Genomic DNA, 20,987 nt, shown 5'->3' with positions numbered 1-20,987 from the left:
AGAGAGAGAGAGAGAGAAGGGAAGAAAGAGACCAAGAGGGGAAAGAGTGAGAGTGAGAGAGATAGACAGAGAGACAGAGAGAGAAGAGAGAGGAGAGTGAGAGACAGACAGAGGAAAGAGACAGAGACAGACAGACACAGAGAGAGACAGAGGGGAGAGACAGACAGACAGAGGAAAGGGAAGAGACAGAGAGGGGAAAGAGAGTAAGATACATTGAGAGACAGAGAGAGGGGAAGGGAGGGGGAGAGACCCAAAGAGGAATGGGAGGAAGAGGAGGGGGGTGGAGAGAGAGACAGACAGACAGACAGAGACAGACAGACACAGAGAGAGACAGAGGGGAGAGAGAGAGAGAGAGATACAGAGACAGAAACAGACAGGGAAAAGGGAAAAGAGAGGGGAAAGAGAGTGAGATACACTGAGAGACAGAGAGACAGGAAGTGAGGGGGAGAGACCCAAAGAGGAATGGGAGAAAGAGGACGGAGAGAGAGGGAGGGATGCAGAGACAGAAAGGGGGCACACTGGGGAGGAAGGGAAGGGGGGAAGGAGGGAAGGAGGGAGAAGGGGGAGAAGGAGAGGCATAAAAGGTTAGCCAGAGACAGACCAGAAGGTAAGGGAGAAGCTGGTCAGGCACAGTGGGCAGAAGGGGGGTGGTTCCTGGGGGGTCTTTTCTGCTGTTCTAGGAGCCTTCTTCCTCTCCCTTCCTTTGAAAGGGACTGGCAGAAGGCCCCCAGAGCAGCAGAAAGGTCCCCCGGGACCCAAAGAGTACTATGGAGGGAGAAGGGGAAGGGCAGGGGAGGGGACTCTGGGGGGAACCAGACTGGGGAGAGGGAAAGAGGTCTATTAAAAACCTCTCAGTGCATAACACAAAATGTCAGGGTTTATAGCTCCATTCTTGGCATTGCCGGGCCTGAGAACCCCCGCACAGAAATGTCACTGCTTGTCATGTTTAATCACCTGCTGTTGGTTAACACCTTCCCTGCAAGGAGCCTGTCTCAATCTGCCCCTGGGCCCCTAAGGGGCTGGGAGACAGAAAACATCCCAGCCCTTCTCCTCTGGACTCTGGGCCTTCCAGATAGCCGTCTAGACCGGAGGCGGTGGTAGTGATGGGGGAGGGGGGAACCTCGAGGAGGGTGCCATGCTCCATCCTGCTGGGGGTGGGAAATGACACACCTCTCCCCACCCCCACCCCTCCTCACTGATGGCTCAGGCCATCTGCTCCAGCCGGGCAGACAGGACATTCACCCAGAGCAGCCCCAGGAACGGGTCGCCCACACGTGGTCTATGAGGGACCAAACTCTGCGTGCTGGCTGGCTGCTAACATAGCCTATGTCCAGTCATGGGGGAGCAGGGTGGGGTTAAAGGAGGGAGGCCACCTGCTCTGCTCTTTCTGCCTGTATTCCTGGTAGCCTTTTGTCCATTCAGGCTCCTATTCTCCAGGGCAAGGGAACATAAAGAGAGAAGGGCCCCCTCCACCCATGCGCTCCCTGATCTGCCTGGCTACATAGCAAACAAGCTCTGAAGCCGCTGCCCTCCTTGTCCCAACTGCCCCCTGCATCATCAGAGGCTCCAACTTGGCTCTGCCTCTGCCCGGCTTTCCTTTGGTTGTTTAGACTAGAGATTCTCAGTCCTTCTCCTTGTAATTCCTTTCCCCAAGACATCCAGTCCTCAGTAGCAGCAGGGCCATCACTATAAATGAAGCCTGGCTTCTCTAAGGTTACAGATGAAAACAATACGCCATCTCTCACCTCCATGCCTTTGAACTAACTGTGGGCGTGTTTTCCCACCTGACCTCACCTCCACCCTCTTGGGATGTCCCTTCAAGGCTCAGTCCAGAGTAATCTCTCCTTCTCCTTGAAATCACTTTGTATTTATTAGGACTAAATACTTTTATGTGTGAATTGATATACCACTGGTATAAATATGTGGTTCAGGCTCATCCCCAATCATGTCAATGTTTCCATTACATTTATATACATGGTTGCAAAACCCATACATATATGTGTGTGATACATATATGTACATATAGTCACATATTCACATATACATATACTTACACATATGCATATATGAATATAAGCATCTATCCATCCATGCACATATATATACATACATGCACACATGCACATACTTATATTAATACATGAATATATAAATGCACTCATACGATGTATATACACATGCACATGCATGACATATGCACACACATACAAACATACATATATACATGTATGTATATGCATATATACTTATATTCATATCTGCATGTATAAATATACATATATATGCATTCATATACACATATAAAATATATATTCATACATACATATAAATACACATATATGCACGCGTGTATATATACATATATACTTATATTCATACATACATGTATAAATATGCTTATATACATGCATATATGCACATATATACTTATATATTCATACACATATATACTTGTATATGTGCATGCATATACATGCCCATATATACTTACATGTATTAATGCATGCATATCTATGCATATACACATACACAGAGAACTGAAGCAAAAAAGGGGTGGGGAATACTTAGACCCCAAATCCAATGCCTCCTTAAGGAGAACAGACATGCAGAGGAAGAGGGAGATAGAGAATGGATGCTCCCCCCACCTCAATAGATGGAAGCCTCCCGCAGGCAGGGACTGCTTCATTTTTGTACCCCCAATGCCCTGGAACACAGTAGGGGTTTAATAAGGACTAAATAAGTTGACCTGAATAAATTCAGCATACTTCCCTTCCTGCTGCACCCTGACAATCCAATGCAGATGAGAGACAGCTGTCTCCTAAGCAGCAAGGTTATCCTGTAAAGTCCCCAAGGCAACTCGAGCTACTTCTCATAGCCCAGAAGGCTGGGGGTGGGGGGTGGGTGGAGGCACCCCCAGGTCTCCAGAGAACCAGGAAGAAATGGCCTCATGCCCCCTTCCAGAAGGGCTTGGACCTCTATCAGTCAATCAGTCAACATTTACTGAAGGCCTACTATGTGCCAGGTACTCTACAGAAAAAGCATGTTGGAAATAGACTGAACAGACCCTATTTCCTAAGAGACCTCCCCTGCCTACCAGTCCATCCCTTTTCCATTTCCAAACATATTAACACATCTTCCCCAGAAATTAGAAGGCACCCCCTCTTCCTTTAGAAGAAGACAATAATGGATCCTTTCAGAGAAGCTCCAAGTGCTTTTACAAGAGCCTCAGCGGGGTAGGCTGAGGGATTATGGCACCCATTTTACAGATGGTGCACGTGAGGCCAAGAGAAGGTAAAGAGCTTGTACCAGATAACATGGCTACTTAGAAGGGCAGTGAGGTATACTTCACAGAGTGCTGGGCTTGGAGGTGGGGGAGCTGGGTTGGAATCTTGCCTGGGATATCTATTAGCAGTGTGACCATGAGTAAGAAAGGGGTATTTTTTTGGGGGGGGGGAATCTCCAGTGCCCACATAGTAGGTGCTTAATAAATGCACACTTCTTGATTGATTGACTTAAGCTTGCACAGCCTCAGATTCCTCTTATATCACAGGACAATTATGAAAATCTGATGAGATAATGCAGGGCTTTAGAAACTTCAAAGCACCGTATGAATGACAGCTATTATTAATACCTGGTATATAGCAAGCGCCTAATAAATGCGTGATCTGGCTGTCTAAAAATGAGAATGTCTGCAACATGTTATCTCTCATATAGAGAGGTACAAACACACACACACACACACACCCAGGAGATGCTTATTTTGAATAATCTCCCTATAGCACAGGTCTGATCAGATCTAGAGCCTGCTGTAGCTCCCAACTGCCTCACAAACTCCATGCTTACCCTTTAAAGCACGTTACTGTCTGACTCCAGGTTGCTTAGCCTTATTTCACGGACCACATTCTAGCCAAACTGATTCACTGGCTGTTCTCTATACTCACCTCCACACCTTTGCCTGAGTTGGCCCCCACACCTAGTGAGCTCTCCCTTCCTCACCTACAAATCTCAGAATTCCTGGCTTTCATTAAGGCTTGGCTAAGGTGCCACCACCTTAAGAGCCACCCAGTTGTTAGAGTTCCCAGACTGCAATTATTTTGTTATCAGGTTATCTGTGTACATGTCATACCCACCCAGAATGCCAACTAACTCCTCAAGGACAGAGACGGTTTCGGTTGTTTTTTTTTTGCCTTTGTATCCCAGCATATAGTAGGCACTTAATAAGTGCTTGATATTTCAAAATACTGGTTCCCATTTGCCTGACAGCTCAGGAGTGCCAGGGTAGGGCATGAGAAGGGGCTAGTGGGTAAAGCCTGGGCCCTGGGCATTGAGCAGACCTCAGCCAGCCTGATGGCTCCAGCCCGCCTGGCTTAAACCTTTTCCCCAAGCTGCCTCGGTTTATCAGATGAGTGAGGTCTGCCAGTAGGGCCCCCACCCCTTGGTATAATTCTTTCATTAATTTACTCTTAGATGGAAAATGACTCCTCACCCAGGAATACACATTTTCATCTTATTTTAAGTTAGATTCTTAAAGCAATTAGCAAAGGCATCTGGTGATGACTTCACCCACCTCAGCCTGGCAATGGGAGGGAAAGGGAGAGGGAGAGAGGCAGCCCCCTCCCCTCTGGCTGCCGGCTCCCTTGGCCCCAGCTACCTGAGGGAAAGGCCCAGCAGAATCTCCCTTGAATCCGGAGAGGGGTAAACGAGAAGGGGGGAGGGAATCGCCTGGATTTTTGATCTTTGCTGAAAAATGCTGTTCCAGTACCAGCTGCCCCATGAACCCGCTGGTGACAGTTACTGAGAAGGCCGGGTACCTGCTGCCACGGGAGGTTTTCCTACGTTGAATTGTTTGATCGGAATATTAATTCATGTAGGCCTGTTCCCAAGACACAAGCCTTAGCCAGAGGGTTTCCCCCACTCCCCATCTCTTCTTCCTTTCTCTTTCTCCCTCCCTCCCTCTCTCACCAGAAAGTTCCTCTGAAATTAGTAACCAGAGATTTAAAAAAAAAAACAAATCAAACACAACAAAACCTTTAAAGTTTAAATGGGAGCTGGGCATCTAAGACAGACTGTGACCCCAAGTGAGTCCCATGTCCCACAAGGTCCTCAATGTTCAGCTCTCTCTCTCCCTTAATGAGTCCTGGTGGTGTCACGTGGGAGTCAGGAAAAACCTAGGTTCGAATGCCGCCTGAGACACTTCATAGCTGTGTGACCCTTGAGAAGTCATCGCACCTCTCTCCACCTCAGTTTCTCCCTTTATAAAGTAAGGAGGTTGGACCAGGTCCCTTCTAGCTCTACGTGTATGATCCGATGTATACAGAAGACCCTAAGTTCCATGAAGGCAGGGACGATCTCACTTTTCCTGTTGTATCTCTTGGTACATAGTACAATATATACAATCTTTGGTACATAGTCGGCACTTAATAAATGCCGGTTTGCTGACTGACCCAGAGCTGCACCTGGAATTCCAAGATAGTAACCCATTCTTATCAAGTCCAATCAATCGTTTGCAATACAATCCGATAAGCATTTATTAAGTACCTACTGTGTGCCAGGTACTGAGACTACAAAGACAAAAATAGAAAATCCTCTTGGTCCTCCTTAGTGCACCCTTTAAAGTCTATCACCACCTGGCCTGGCCTACTTGTTTAGTCTCATGCCACATTCTAGCCAAGCTGTTCTCTACACGTGACTCCACACCTTTGTCCGAGCTGTCCCCACACCTAGAGGGCTCTCCCTTCCTCACCCACAACTCCGAGTTTCCATTCTTCCTCTCTAATTACTTCTTCCAGTGGAAAGAGAACCTTAGCTCCACCCTTTCCGAGCAGGCCTCCCTCTTGGGGGAATCTGAACTCAGTTCTCAGAGAAGGAAAGGGGAGGGAAACCTCAGCCTGCAGGTCCCATCACTCTGCATGGCCTGGGCCTCGTGGAAAGCACCAAAGAGTCCTCTCTAGAGAGATGAGAAGGACCTGATGGTAGGTGGCCCCCTTCCCAGCTGTTAATGCCTGCTCTGTCTTAAAATGACCTACCACACATGGGGCTGACTTTGCTGCTGGAAGGCGCTGGGCCATCAACAGCCTGGCTTTCTACTCACTTGAGCTGGTCCCTTCCATGGGACCCTCCCCAACTCTTGGGCCCTTGGTACCCCCTCCCTTTTCCTCTTCACTCTCTTTTTCTCTCTTCTCCTCTTTCTCTCTCTCTCTTCTTTTCTCTTCTCTTCTCTCTCTCCTCTCCCCTCCTCTTTCCTCTTTCTCTCTTCCTCTTTCTTCTCTCTCTCCCCTCTCCTCTTCTTTTCTCTCTTTCTTCTCTCTCTCCCCTCTCCTCTTTTCTCTCTTTCTTCTCTCTCTGTCTTTCCCCCCTCTCTGTTCCCTTCACTTCCTCTTCTCCCCAGTCTTCTGTCTCCTCCTCTTCTCCCTCCCTCTCTCTCAAGGTCACGGAGCCGTCCACCCCGTGGATATTTGCTCACCAGACGGGCTCTGTTAGTGGCACTCACCACAAATATGCTTCTTGATAAAGTTGGCAGAAAAAGAACCTCTGAGGCTCAAAACAATGTCAGAAATCACCGGCCGCCTCCCCCGACATATACACATACACATGTACACACATGTGCATACACACACACAGAGATGGCGCAGGCCATAGATGGCACCCAATGCCAAGGCCAATTGTTTAGTGAGAGACTTAAGGGAAAAACCCCCACCCAAATCAAGCCCTTCTGCTCTTTTCTCCCAACTCCAGTAGAAAAGAAATGGGCCATTTAGGAGTCTAAAGCTCTCTGTCTTTGAGTTGAACTGAAACATGAACTGGGCAGGAGCTACCTCCTGGACGCTTGGCTCTGAGCTGGGCACCAAGCATATAAAGACCCTGCCCCCCCCCAGAAAAAGAAAGGAAAAGAAACTGCCTCTGACCTCATAAGCTGCCAACAGATGAGTAAACAGAAGACTATGACGTAACTCGGAGTTGAAGGGGGTGACATCTGGTGCTGGGAGAGGGATGAGGGCAGGCCTGTCTCTAGGAGGGGACCACACCTGTGGTCTGTGCGACCCCAGGCAAGTGGCTGGACCTCTCTGGGGCTCGCTTTCCTCATAAATAAAATGAGGGGTTGGACTTTATGAAGGTTCCTTCCCCCTCTAAAGCCCAGGAGCTGAGGTCCAGTGGCCACCACTGATGGGGCCATGCGGGGGTGCCTGCAAGTTGATGACAATGTCTCAAATCTCTTCCTGACCCCTGGCCCCTCACCTCCCAGGAATCCGCCCAAGAGCAGGAGGGTGGTGGAGTCAGTCCTCCCAAGAGAAAAGCCACCTTCCCCTTCCCTCCCCTCTCCTCTTTCCACCCCCCCCATCAAATCTCCACAGGATTACAGAATCTGAGGGTGGGGCCATCTAGGACAAACTCCTTATATTAGATTTCCTGAGAGGCAGCTCTGGGTAGTACCCAGAGCCCTAGACTTGGAATAAGAAAGGTCTGGGTCTGTTTCCCACCTCAGCCCCTTCCGAGCAGTGTGATCCTGGATAAGTCATTTCACATCTACGAGCCTTGGTTTCCTTATCTGTAAAATGGGGACATTTTTATGGGCCCTTCCATCACAGGATTGTCATAAAGCTCAAATCTGATAGTCTAACAGCATCATCATCTCTAAAACGGGGGTGATAATGTCTCCTATGCCTCAGAGTTGTCGCAAGACTCAAATGTGATGTCTCATCTCGAAAATGGGGACAATAAGGGTTCCTCTCCCCGGGATTGTTGTGGAGATGACATGATCTATGTTAAGAGCTCTGTCATGTTTGAAGTGCCACGGAAATGTGAGTTATTATTATTATTATTATTATTATTGACAGATAGGGACTGACCGGTAACGGCCCAAGCCCCAGGTGAGCTAGGCCACCTCTCCCTGCACAGGTGTGCTTGGGAGCAGAGGTGAGGCTTTTGATTGGAGCACTGGAAACTCAGGGGGGGCAGCCCTGCCTGACGTTTCCATGAGCAGGGCAAAGATGGTCCAGGAGGGCGTGCCCGCTCCTTCCCTGCATGCAGCTGGTTTGGGATGGGCATGAAGGGGCCCTGGCCAGTCTCTCTACTCTTGATGGGGGTCCCAGAAGGTTCTCTCGCTCTGCAAAGCTCTGGGGACCTGATGGGCATCGTCCTCAAGGCCTCTTGGAGGACAGAAGCTCTTACCTCTGTCTGCCCCTCGTGGGCTCTCGCCTTTTCTCCCCGGCCCGTCTCACCTCACTGAACTCCCCTCCCTCCTGGCCCCATCCTCCCTCTGCGCACATGGGTTTTAATGTTTTTATTACCTGTTTGACTCGCTGGCTTATTGCTTCTCCCCTTAATGGGGCCGTAACCGTGGAAACGAGGAATAAACGGCCACCAGAAAATGAGATGATTAAACAGGTCACCCTGGCAAAACAAACTTACCACATGGAGGGAGCCCAGGTGGGGGGCAGGGGCAGGGGCAGGGCACTGACTCTCCCAAGGTCCAGGGCAGACAGGCAAGGAAGCCTCTGCTGGGCATGGAGGGGAGCTGGCAATCACCACATGGGCATGGGCAGTGACATCTTGCCCAGGCAAGAGAGAAGAATGGCCTCGGGGTGGTGGGCATGGAGGAGGCCATCAGGTCATAGATTTAGAATAAGAAGGGACTGCAGACACCTTGGAATCCCCTCTTATTCCAGAGGGCCCTCAAACTGGGCAACTGCCTTGCCCAAGGTCACAAAGGTTAAGTAAGTAGCAGAATCAAAAGTCGAACTCGGGCCCTGTGGCTCTAAGCCCAATGTCCTTCCACTAACATAGGCTGCCTCTAATAGGGAGGGAGACACATGGACAGAGCCAGAGGGCTGTGCAGAAGGGCTCAGTGTCTCCTTTAGTAGAATTTACACCTCTTGAGGGCAGGAACTATTTTCATTTTGTGTTTGTATCTTCACTACCTTTTGCTGTGCCTGGCACATAATAGTTCAACATGTGGTTGTTGGTTGACTGAATGCCCTATCTTCCCAAGTAGGTCATAAGGAATGATCCCTTCCATGATAACAGTGAGCTCTTGGCAGGGAGGGGCTGTCTCATTTTTCCATCTTTCTATCCATAATTCATCTTCCTGAGTTCAAATGTGGCCTCAGATATTTCCTAGCTGTGTGACCCTGAGCAAGTCACTTCATCCTGTGTGCCTCAGTTTCCTCATCTATACAATGAGCTGGAGGAGGAAATGGCAAAAAAATTGCCAAGAAAACCCCAAATGGGGTCATGAAGAGTTGGACACGACCAAAAATTACTAAACAACAATATCCATAACTCTTGTTTTTAAATATATATACACACACATATACATATATACATGTACATATGCACCAAATAAAAATATATATCATTATATCTCTAAAGTCAAACAGGAGATGATACACGAAACTGTGAATCTGTCTTATATACAACTTTCTCTTTCCTTTTAAATGGATAATAAAATCAACACATAACTTTCAAAGCTGTCCCGTCTGTCTGCATTTCCTTCTGCACCCACAGCTGGACACAGTGCCCAACACATGGCAAAGTCAGTTGAACTGTGAATGCAAAGGGGAAGGCAGAAAGAAGACAGAAGAAGCTGAGACTTCAGCCCTCCCGTTCAGTCCCAAGTCTCTCTCCATGCCCTGCCATACTCTTCTTTGTCTCCTTTCAATGACCCCTCCCTCTTTATCTCTCAGGAGCTCACACCTATCCTTCAACAACTCACCTGGTAGATGTACTGAGCTCAGGTGGTCTTAGCCACCCTCTCTACCCCCGCACTACCGTCTCCATCTCCCATTGGATCCCTGACCTCCTGGAACTAAAGACCCCAGTGGTCAGCAACGAATGAATCCTATTGGCTCTTAGAGTTTAAAGGATCTCAAGGGTCTAGTCCCACCCTCTAATTTTACAGATAAGGAAACTGAGTCCCAGAGAGGTGAACTGATCTATCACCTCAAGATCACATGAGTTGTAAGCATTAGGGATGGGGTCTGAACTCAGATCCTCTGACTCTAGTACTGGTTTTCTCTTTCAACTTGTCTAAGTGTCCTGGTCCACCTTTCCCAGGGAAAAACTGCTCCCCTCCCTCCCCCCCCCACCTCCCTGAGCTAGGTGGCCCAGACCCAAGGGCCTCAAGGAGAAGGTCCAAGATGGCGCTCCTAAAGTGACCTCAGTCCCTCAGTTGAGGCGGTGGGCAGGTCCTATCCAAGGAAAGCCACAGCGACCTTCCCAGCTCAGAGCTGCTCCCCCTCCCCCAACACCAGCTCCCTCTGGCTTCCTTATCCTACAGCTTGTCATCACATTGCCAGAGCACTAGGGACCCAGCCCAGGGGTAGTCATGGTGACCCTGGGGTTAGGGCGGGTGTACACAGTGATGAGGTGTCCTTGGGAAGAAGTAGAAGAAGGAAAGGTGTGTGTGTGGGCATGTGAACTCTGTGTGTCTGTGCGTACATACATATATGTGTATATGTATATTTTACATATGTATAAATCCATCTGTATATTGAACAATGCCAACCAAATCTGATAAATACTCAGATGGAAAAGAGATCAGAAGCAGCCCCAGAACAAATGACATGTTATCGATTTTACTTTAAATTTATATACATACAGAGTACAGTACTTAGGAGATGTTACTATTTTTATTTTAAAATGTACACATGTAATAAAATAAATATAGTTTATAAAGTTTATATTATATGCAATACACAAAATAAATATATTACATAATGCAGAATATATAGAAATATCATATGTGATATGTAATTATGTAAATATATTGATGTCTATAAAATAAATTTATAGAAATATTATATGTGAGATATATAAAATAAAGGTATTTGAATATTATGTGACACAAAATAGATATATAAATATATGTGATATATAAAATACATTATATGATAGATAAAATAATACATATTTATAATATCTTTATGTATAACATATTCCAGCATAATATGAAGTCTAGTATGTGTGAGATACCACTTTTCAAATTTAAATATATTAAATATATTATATATTCTATTATGTATGTATGTACACATATTTTATTTAAAAATTTTTTTATAAATGTATTTCTCATCCAGTATGTGCATCTATATCTACACATTGATACATAACATTTGTGTGTAACATATATGTATATGTCAAAGGTGGCTGGCAGGGTAGCCAGAAAGGTTGGCCTTGGAGTCAAGAAGCCCCAGGTTCCAGTCTTGCCTCTGTCACAAAATGGCCGGAAGACAATGGGTAGGTCACCTAACCTCTAAAAGTCCTAGATAACTCCCTAAGTTACTAATGAGCTTGCCATCTCAGGGGAGGGAGTTTCCAAACCAACGAGAGCAGAGATCTGAACATAAATATAAATAAATGAATGAATGAAGGAGTGGTTAGCTAAATAAATACACAAATATATCACACACTTTTTTTTTCCTTTTAGCAATCTGTAAATAGAGTTAATGTGATTATGCATGATCTGATTCCTTATTTTGCTCATTTATTTTATTTTATTTTATTTTTGTTGAAGTTCTTTCTAAGTTTAGAGCAAAATAATTAAAAAAAGGTCAGATTCTTCAACTTGTGCCTGACTAAAATTAATGCCCTCTATAATATTGTTGATCTACAAGGGAGGAGTCAATGTGTCGGATAAAAGTATAGAGGCCTGCTTATACAATTTGCAAAAGACTCAAAGATGGAAAGGTCAGCTGCTAGCAAAGTGGATGACAGAGACAGGATCCAAAAAGATCTCAATAGGCTAGAATGTAGGGACAGATCTAATGAGATAGCATTTACTAGGGAGAAATGTAAAGTTCAACACTTGGGTTCAAAAAATCAATGTCATAAGTCAGATTGGGCTAGATAAATAAATAGATTAAAATATTTTTAAAATATAAAAGTAATTTGAGGATAAGGAAAGCTTTAACAACCAGAAGGGGATCAGTGTCTGCTTGAAGAGCTCTTTTGATAGAGAACCCACTCCCAGACCTTTTCAGACAAATCTCTATCTGAGGTCCCTTCTGACTGAGATGCTGAGTCTGAAGAGGACCAGACTCTGCCCCAGAAAGGCTAAAAGTCAGGGGAGAAAATGACAGCCCCAATCCAATGGCCACCTAGGCCACTGTCCACACAGGCCACTGTCCACACTCTCCCTCATATCCTTACTCTTCTCAGTCCCAGAAGACTGGCCTAGGTCTCCTGCCTTCCACCACAGTTCCTGCCCTCATCCAAATACCTCCTGCTTCAGTCGGCCTGCTCCCATAACTTGGCTCTAGGGCCCAATCTTGGTTTTGACCTGCTGAGACCCAAAGCTCCAAGGCCACTGAGCCACGACTGATTGTCCCAGGAATGGAGGCCTTACCAGTTCATTCAACTGGCATTTACTATAGTGCCCTGCTCTATATAGCCACTGTGGGAAGATGGAAAATGATGATAGCCCATGTTTATATAGTGCTCTAAGGTTTATGAAATTTTCTCTCTGTCCATCTATCTGCCTATTTGCCTGTCTATCTATCTATGTGTCTGTCCATTCATCTATAGATCCATCTATCTGCCTATCCATCCACTCGCCTACCTATCTATGTCTGTCTATCCCATCTGCTCATCCATCCATCTATCCATCTTCCTATCCATCTGCCTATCTATTTATCTGTCTGTCTATCCCATCTGCCCATCCATCCATTCATCCATTTATCTATTTATCCATCTGTCTACCTACTTGCCTGCCTATCTGTCTGTCTATCCCATCTGTCCATTCATCCATTTATCTATTTATCCATCTGCCTACCTACTTGCCCATCTATCTATCTATCTGTCCTATCTGCCCATCCATTCATTTATCTATTTATCCATCTGCCTATCTACTTGCCTATCTATCTATGTCTATTTATCCATCTATCTGCTTATCTAGCCATCCATGTATCTATTTGTATATATGTATATAGACACATGCATAAATGTATGAAAATGTGCATGTATGTATATTTATCTATATCTGTATGTATAGCTATAGACAGAATCTTTTCCTCATGACTGTGAAATAGGTCATCGATCCCAATTCCCTCATTTCTAGATAAAGAAGCTGTCTAGGGAAGGAAGGTGACCTTCCCGGGGGAGATTTGGCTAGTAAGCATTTAAGGTGGCCTGGAAATCCAGGCCCTCCTCCCTCTCCAATCCCATGCTCTATCTACTGTACCACACTGTCTCTCAAAAGGCCCAAGAATGGACCAGGACATCAAGGGACAGTGAAGGAGCACGATCTAACGGAGAGAACCCTGGCTTCTAATCCAAGCTCAGATAATCCCTCCCTGTGTCACCCTGGGCAAGTCCCCTAGTCTCTCTGGTCCTCCATTTCTTCCTCTATAAAATGGCGCCTTGACTTAAAAAAAAAAACCCTATTCAGTCAGACAATAAACACGTATAAAGTGCCTACTATGTGCCAGGCACTGTGCTAAGCACGGGAGGTACAAAGAGGCAAAGCACAACCCCTGCCCTCAAGGAGCTTACCATCAAATGGGGAGAAAACAATCAAATATATACAAACAAGATCTCTATTGGATAAACAGGAAATAATTAAGTGGGAGAAAGCTGTAGGCTTAAGAGGGGTCAGGAAAGGCTTCCTTGTAAAAGGTAGGATTTTAGCTGCGACTTAGAAGAAGCCAGGGAAGATGGGAGATAGAGATGAGGAGGGAGGAAATCCCTTCACCGCCTTAGATCCTCGGCCCTTGCTAGGGAAGACAGAAAGATCCTGATTTTAAAAGCTGACGGGGCAAGGCTTCCTAATAAAAAGAAGCATATATTTCTATGGAGCTTAGACATTTACAAGGGATTTGCCTCACCCTTAAGACAAGTTGTGCCGGTATTATTCCCATTTTACAGATGAGGAAACCAAATTTTCTTTCCACTAGGCTCTCACTTATAGGGGCTGAGACAGGGGACAGAGGAAGGTAGCAACTGACCAGGGAAATGACACCCAGATCTATCTGGAGCCTGAAGGGTCCTATTCTTGCTGGAGGTCTATCCTGACCAGCAGATACTTTTGAAAATGAATCCAAGTGAGGATATGAGTCTGTCCTCACAGCCTGGCATCACTCCCTATCTCTGAGACTAGCTTTCCTTTACCCTATTTCCTATTCTCACTAGGCCCAGCTACCCCCAAACAGCTACTGATGCTTTAGGTGACAGCCCATGCCTGCGGGACTCGAAGATACTAATTACCATGGAATAACTTCCTTCCCTCTTGGAGGTCCAGGTGGTCACTGCTTGGAAATCAGCTGGGGGAGGGGAACTTGAAATGCACAACTCTCTCCCTCTCTCAATGACCCTAGGAGTCAGGGTGGAGGGAAAAAAAGAGAATGGGTCCTGTCCTCCCACAGGAGGGAAATAGCTGCCCCAGGACCCCTGGGTTGGTTGGGTCCAAGGAGGAGAGGAGTGGGGAGGGGAGGTCAGCTTTGCTCTACTCTGTCCCTAGAAGTAGGCTGGCTGCCTCAAAGGGAGGCAGTGGTCTTAATTAGGCGATGATGCTGTGGTGACTCAGCCTCCCAAAGGTACCTTTCCTTATTCCATTTTCCATCATAAAACTCTAGCTTTGGAACTGAGCCAGGATCCCTGGTGGTGTTGGGGGGGGGTAGTTGTGGCTTGTACGTCCATATTACATTAGCTCTCCATGCCATTCTCACTGGAGCAGGGAGGAGGGAAGCCAGCTGGTGCCCACCTCCGAGCTCTCCTAAGTGTGGTACTGGGTCACGGCTCTTTGGCCCCTCTCACTAGGAACTCTCCTGGCAAAAGAGGCCTGGGAAGCCTTACTGGTGAGGTGGGTGCTTGGTGCCAACTGTGTGTTAGGAATCCTAGCGCCCAACCTGTCTGCAGCGGTCCCAGCTAAACCTAGCAGAAGGGGGCATAAGAAGGCAGGAGGGGGGTTGAGACATCTGGAGGAAAAGGAGAGAAATGGGCAACATATTCAATTTTGTGACCACCGGATCCTCAGACCACCTTGAAATACCCTATGGCATTTTTCTTGTCATCCTATACGAGAAGTGGGTAGTCTGGGGGAAAAATACTAGATTTGGCATCATGACACCTGGAGTTCAGGTTTCAGCTCTACTCCTTACTAGGTATCAATTTCATAAACCTCAGTTTCCTCATTTGAAATATGGGGATAGTGATACTTAAATTATCAGTCTTGTAGGGCATTTTGCAAACAGTGAAGGTACACATTAATACAGGATGAGCCCCCCTCCCCAAAGAAGCCAGGCATGGCTGGCCACTGTTCTATCGCTCTCTCTCGGCAGTCAGGCAAAGTTGGCACACAGGCGTGTATGTATAATCCCAGGCCTTCAGACACCGCCTGCACTGGCTGGTGCTGATGACAGCCCTGGCATCTCACTACCTGCCCACCATGCATACGGCTCCTGGGAAATATCCCTCCAAGAAACAGGATAGGGGAAATTTCCTGCCACTGTGAATTTCCCACCTCTCTTCTGCCTTCTTGTCCCTTCCCACCTTAAGACTAAACCAAGGTATTCAGCAAGCAAACAGACTGAGGGAAGGCACCGTAGAATAGGAGATTCTCGCTGCTACCTGGGTGACCTTAGGCCTCAGTTTTCTCATCTGTCAAATGGGGGGAAGGAGGAGTGATCTCTGGGGGTGCTTTCCCTCTCTCTAGTCCCTATGAATGGAGGCCTTGGACAGCCTGCCTCAGTGATAGATGATCAAGCCCAGCTCAGCATCTGGCACCAGTCCCTTCCAATGCTAAACTTCTGATTTCCTGATTCCCGAGATTGACTCATAACACCCACCTTGGCTGGAACAAAATGATGTCAACCTCTGGGCGGGCCCTCTTCGTCCTTCTCTTACTATCTCTCCTTGTCTTATGACTTGCTGTTTTCCTTTGACATCTCCCCCTACTCCCAGCCGGCCCGTGTTTGGCTGGAGTCCACCCTGGGTCCCTCGGGGACCTGCTCTGGCCGAAGCTTCGGGGCCCACAGCACGGACACGGGCATTGCCACAGAAACCCTGGGTTATGATTCTGTGTTCATGTACTGCTAGAATGGAAACCCTTCCTAACCTCTGCCCATCCCATCCTCTCCAGTTCCCCGAGGGGCGGTAACAGAAACCCTGACAACCTGTGTGTTTCTTTGGATTCTGGTGCATGCTCTGCTCCAGGTTTGTCTACAGCCTAGAAACTAGACCTTTGGGGGCCCAATCCAAGCGATGGGCCTCTCAACTGAACAATGGCTTTACCTGTGTCTGAAGGCTTACTCTCTCTCCCCCTCCTTCCTTCCTAGTTCCCTCCCCCAAGGGAAATCACTCTAAAAGGGCCTAATGGAACCATGTCCTCCTCTCTTCCTCTCTCTCTTCCTTCTCTCTCTCTCTCTCTCTCTCTTTTTTATTAGCATTTGTGGAATTTATTCCCAAACTCTCCTAATCTTCCGTACACAACCATTTGATTTGCATAACCCAACCCCCTCTCATAAAAACTGGCTGCTAGTTTAATTAAAAAATGTAAATTTGCTGTCATCTCGGGGCCTGGTGAATTAGGACGACATCGGCATTTTTTATTGCTCAAGACGTCCAGATTGATCCAGCCCTTTCCTGAACTGTGGTGGGGGGAAAGGGGCCACATGGTCTTGAAGAGTGGGGGAGTCGTGTTCAACTTATCGAGAGAAGCCTTAGTCCTGTCTCTCCCCCTCACCACTGGAGGCCCCCGATCCTGCAGGGAACCCAAGACAAGGGTGAGGAGCAGCCCACGGCCCATGGCCTTCTAAGCCTGGAAGGTTGGGGAACGCGGATCTAAGGTCCCTTCTGGATCCCTCCTTTTGTGACTTGAGACTAAGTTCCCGTTTAAAGCAACGATCTTTAGAAGACGGTGAAGTCCACCGATGAAGATGTTAATAGAAGCTGTTAAGATGGCACCAGCTCTAGCCTCAAGACGCTTACACTCTACCCAGCTAAAGCTCCCACCCCCAGCGGAAACAACTTGTCTTTGACTGACAAGGTAGACAAGATAGGCTAATTGGATGACCTCTGCTACATCCTAAAAGTGAGCCTTGGGAAGACTGAAACTGACCCAGAACGCATCTCAGAGGATGCAACCTCTTTTCTTGCTTTTATTAAAGAAAGAAAAGAAATGTTTGGGTTTTTTCCTTTCCCATTAGGGAGAGGTGAACTTAAAGAGAGACTTCCGAATCTGAAGGAGAGGTAGAGGTGGCCTAACCAGCTGGCTCTCTTCTGGGGGCCAGCTAGAACCCTGGCACTTTAGGCCTCCCCAACAGAGTGGCTGGAGGCCAGTATCTGGGTCCCGCCAGGAGGGCCCTGCTCCAGCTAAGAGAGGGCTGAGGTGACCTAAGAAGCCCTTCCTAACTTCGAGGAAAAGTTTCCAGTGCCTGCCCCCCCTGGAGTAAAGGGCGGAGTGATTCATCCTGGGGCAATGGGGAGCGAGATGCCCCTACCCCTCCGCTGGTCTGCCTAGGAAGCTTCTCCTCCTCCTAACCCAAGCCAGCCCTCCTTCTAGGATGGGGTCATGGAGTTCCTCTCTCCACCCAGGGGAGTCTCCCCCATGACAGACCTTGAGGGACTGGCCTCCATCAGGGTTGGGGCAGAAGCCCCAGCTGGCACCCTGGTGGGAGGGGAGGAGGAGAAGGAGGAGGAAAACCCTGCCTGGCCCGGTGAGTAATTCCTGGCTGCCCCACGTGCCCGCCTGCCTGCGTGTGGGAGCCTGCACCAGGTAGGCAGGGCTGGATGTCAGCCCCTTGGCCTGGCTGGGTGGGGGCCCATTTCCGAAGAAAGGGGGCGGGGTAGAAGGGAACAGATCAAACACCTGATTAGGGTTTGGAAGCAGGCTGGGTCCCTATGGGAGGACAGAGGCAGGGAAGACAGGCCAGGCGGGATGGCTGGAGGCTCTGGACACTTTTGCCAAGCTCTGCCCAGTAGGGGGTGCTGCCTTCTTCCCTCCATGAGGCCCTGGGGCACCTTGATACCAAGTTAAGTAAAGATCAGACGTCACAGGGGGTGGGAACAACTTTTAAACTCTTTAAATGCACCCCCCCATAGCCATCCCCCTTTATCCGCACTCCACCCCACCCACAACACTCTGACCCTACAGAGGTCATACATTATGAGCCCTGGGGAACAAGACCAGAATCCCCTGGATGAATAAATCTTTTGATTCAGGATCTAAAAAAGATACATATATATATATATTTATATAGACATATATATGTCTATACATAAATATATCCTTTACACATATGTATGCAGCTCAAATATCACATATACACACATTGATATATCCTTTTCCAAAATGAAACACAAGAGTTCAAAGGTCAGGCCATGACAATATCTACCTGTTTATTACACTTTTTTTTTTAATTGAAATTATGTATAAGGGAAGGAGACTGGTTGTTTTTCCCCTAAGGTCTGAAGGGCTAGGCCAAGATTGAGTACCAGTCACGACTAGGGCTAGAGGCAAACCCCAACCCCAACCCTAGACAGGGCCTATCCCCAGGTGGGAGTTGCTGATAAATATTGAATTAAATTAAAACCGAAATCCCAGGGCAAATTTTGCCCCTGGCTACCACTGGTCTCAACCTGAACCTAGAGTCAGAGGTCCATCTTGGGCTTAGGCCTGGTCTTCCGGCAGGAAGGGTGGAAAAAGTGGGTGGTGGGGAGATATGGTCCTGGGCACCTCACTTTGAACTGATAACAGCCTCATGCCATCCCACGGATTCTCAGGTGAAAAATACTCATTAGCCATAATAACTAGCTTGATCATCCGACACAGCCTTGTCCCAAATAAATTAAATTCCTTTACTCTGAGACAGTCTCCCGAAACCAGCCCAACCACCTTTCCCAACAGGACGCTGCTTTCAAAAAGTCAACCACCCCCCACTGAAAAAATAAAAACACACACCCCATGAATGAGGCACAGAGGGAAAAAAAAAAAACAGAAAGAAAGAAAAACATTCACACAGCAGGATTTTTAGAAAACCCCACGAAAAAACCCAAACTCTTCTCAATGGGTGCCTCCAGGTCTCTCTTCCCTACTTCTTTCATAATGACAAGCATCAAATTAGTCAGAGTTCCCGAAGAGGTAATAAATAATAATAATTCTCTGAAGCCGGAGAAGGCGAGTGTGTGAAAGAAGCCGCCGACCCTCTCCCAGCCGGCTGCCCCCCTCCCCGCCCCCTCTTCTCAGCTGCCACCTCATTGGGCTAAAAATAATAACTTCCGTAAAAGAACCGAAAGAAAAGTGAAAGTCTCTCCCCCCACCCCTCCCCTCCGGGTTCCCACGGGCCAGTACCTGTACCAAGATCCATGCTTCTCTCTTTGGTCCCAAACTCTTCAGGGAACGCCCAGAAAAAGAAAATAAAAATAAAGTCTGTTCAGCGTCATTTCTTGAAGTTCAACCCCCCCCAACCTTGGTTTCCCTGCCCCACTTCTCCTCCTGCTCCATTCCCCCCTCCCCAACCTCCCCTCCCGCCTGTCCCACCCCTACCAAAAGATAAATATCTGGGGGGCTGGGGGAGAAAGAAGGAGAAGACGAGGGTTAAAGAGAAGGAGAAAAGTTTCTTTCCTTCTCTCTGGTTCGCACACCCCGACATTGCAAACGTGAAGCTCTGCTCAGCTGTGCTGGCGAGTTTATTAAAGTAAAAGAGAAACTATTTATAGATAGACAATCCTAGTCTTTTGGGGGCCGGGAGGGCAGGGAGAAGGACGGAGAGAGGCGCGCGCACACACACATTCACACACAAACTCACACACACACACACACACACACACACACACAGTCCGACGGACCCAGGCGGGGCCGGACCCCCGATCTCGCACCGATCCTCCAGCCCCAACCCAGGCCCCCTCCCCGCTTCTCCCCCTCCGCCCCCGCCAAGTCAAGTCAAAGGACGAAATCGAAGCATCTGCAGCAGCCCCAAACCCCCTCCCCCCGGCGCCCCCCACCCCACTCTCTCGTACTCACCATAGTCGGAGAGTCGAAAGCCGAATTCACTTAAATAATCAACTTTCATAATACTTAATTAATGCCTAATTGCAACTGATTACTCCCCGAATAACAAGTTGTTTTAAAACCCTGATGTCATTGCGCCTGACGGTAACACTCGGGCTAACAGTTTGGCAGGAGGGAGTGGAGCTGGGGAGGAGGAGGAGGGAAGGAGGAGGAGGGGGAGGAGGAGGAGGAGGAGGAGGGCAGGGAGGGGGGGGCGCCGGGGGCGCTGCCAGGAGAGGAGATGATTGGCAGGGCCAGCCTTGGCGCCGCCTCCTCCCGGCCTTGCCCAGCGCCGGCCCAGGGGCAGGTGAAAGATCAGAGGCTCGCAGGCTCCGGCCGGGCCCGGGCTCGCTCGGGCTCTCTCTGCGCTCCCTCTCCTCTCTCTCTCCGGTCGCTCGCTCCTGGATCGCCGCCTCCAAGAGATGCTTAAAGTGAATAAGCTTCGGAGCTCTCGGTGCAAATACACACACACACACACACACACACACACACACACACACACACACGCACAACACCAACAGACGCGCGCGCACACACACGCACATACACATACACGCACACACACATACATACACATACACACACACGCGCGCACACACACACACAGACACAGACACACACACACACACACTCCCAGTCCCGGACCGCCCTATCAGGGCCCGCTGGCAGGCGGCTGGTCTTATTGGCTCCGTGATTTCCCAAACCTTTGACTCCGGGAGAAGGGAGGCGGAGACTCCTCACCAGGAGCACAGGAGAGCGAGCAGGGGCGGGAGGCGCAAAGAAAACCCAGCCCGAGGAACAGGGGGCTAGGACCGGGCGGGTGCGACCGGGATCTCGGGTAGGGGGGAGAGCACCGGGACGCGCTCCCACGCGAAACGTACCCACAAACACACATGCACCAACCACAGACGCGCGCGCGCACGGCCAGCTGGGGTAAGAGGGCAGGGCTGGAGACCCAGCAATACACAATACCCAAGTGCACACACGACCCCCTAACTATGGACAC

General features: G+C 48.3%; 1 protein-coding gene across 1 annotated transcript in view; it reads right to left on the bottom strand.

Annotated features, from left to right (window-relative positions):
- Positions 1-20,151, bottom strand: part of CASZ1 (castor zinc finger 1) — a 98,062-nt gene extending 77,911 nt beyond the window's left edge. Inside the window, exons 1-2 of the mRNA XM_027843923.1 lie at positions 19,955-20,151; positions 19,283-19,321 (exon numbers count right to left, since the gene is read on the bottom strand). Of these exons, the coding sequence (XP_027699724.1) occupies positions 19,283-19,321; positions 19,955-20,003 (88 nt within the window). The 5' untranslated portion in view covers positions 20,004-20,151. The remainder of the gene's footprint in view (positions 1-19,282; positions 19,322-19,954) is intronic.
- Between the last annotated feature and the right edge of the window lie 836 nt (positions 20,152-20,987).

The sequence above is a fragment of the Vombatus ursinus genome, unplaced genomic scaffold, assembly GCF_900497805.2.
Source record: "Vombatus ursinus unplaced genomic scaffold, bare-nosed wombat genome assembly UNPS02014932.1, whole genome shotgun sequence".
Lineage (NCBI taxonomy): Eukaryota > Metazoa > Chordata > Mammalia > Diprotodontia > Vombatidae > Vombatus > Vombatus ursinus.
This window is presented reverse-complemented; position numbering and strand designations above follow the sequence as displayed.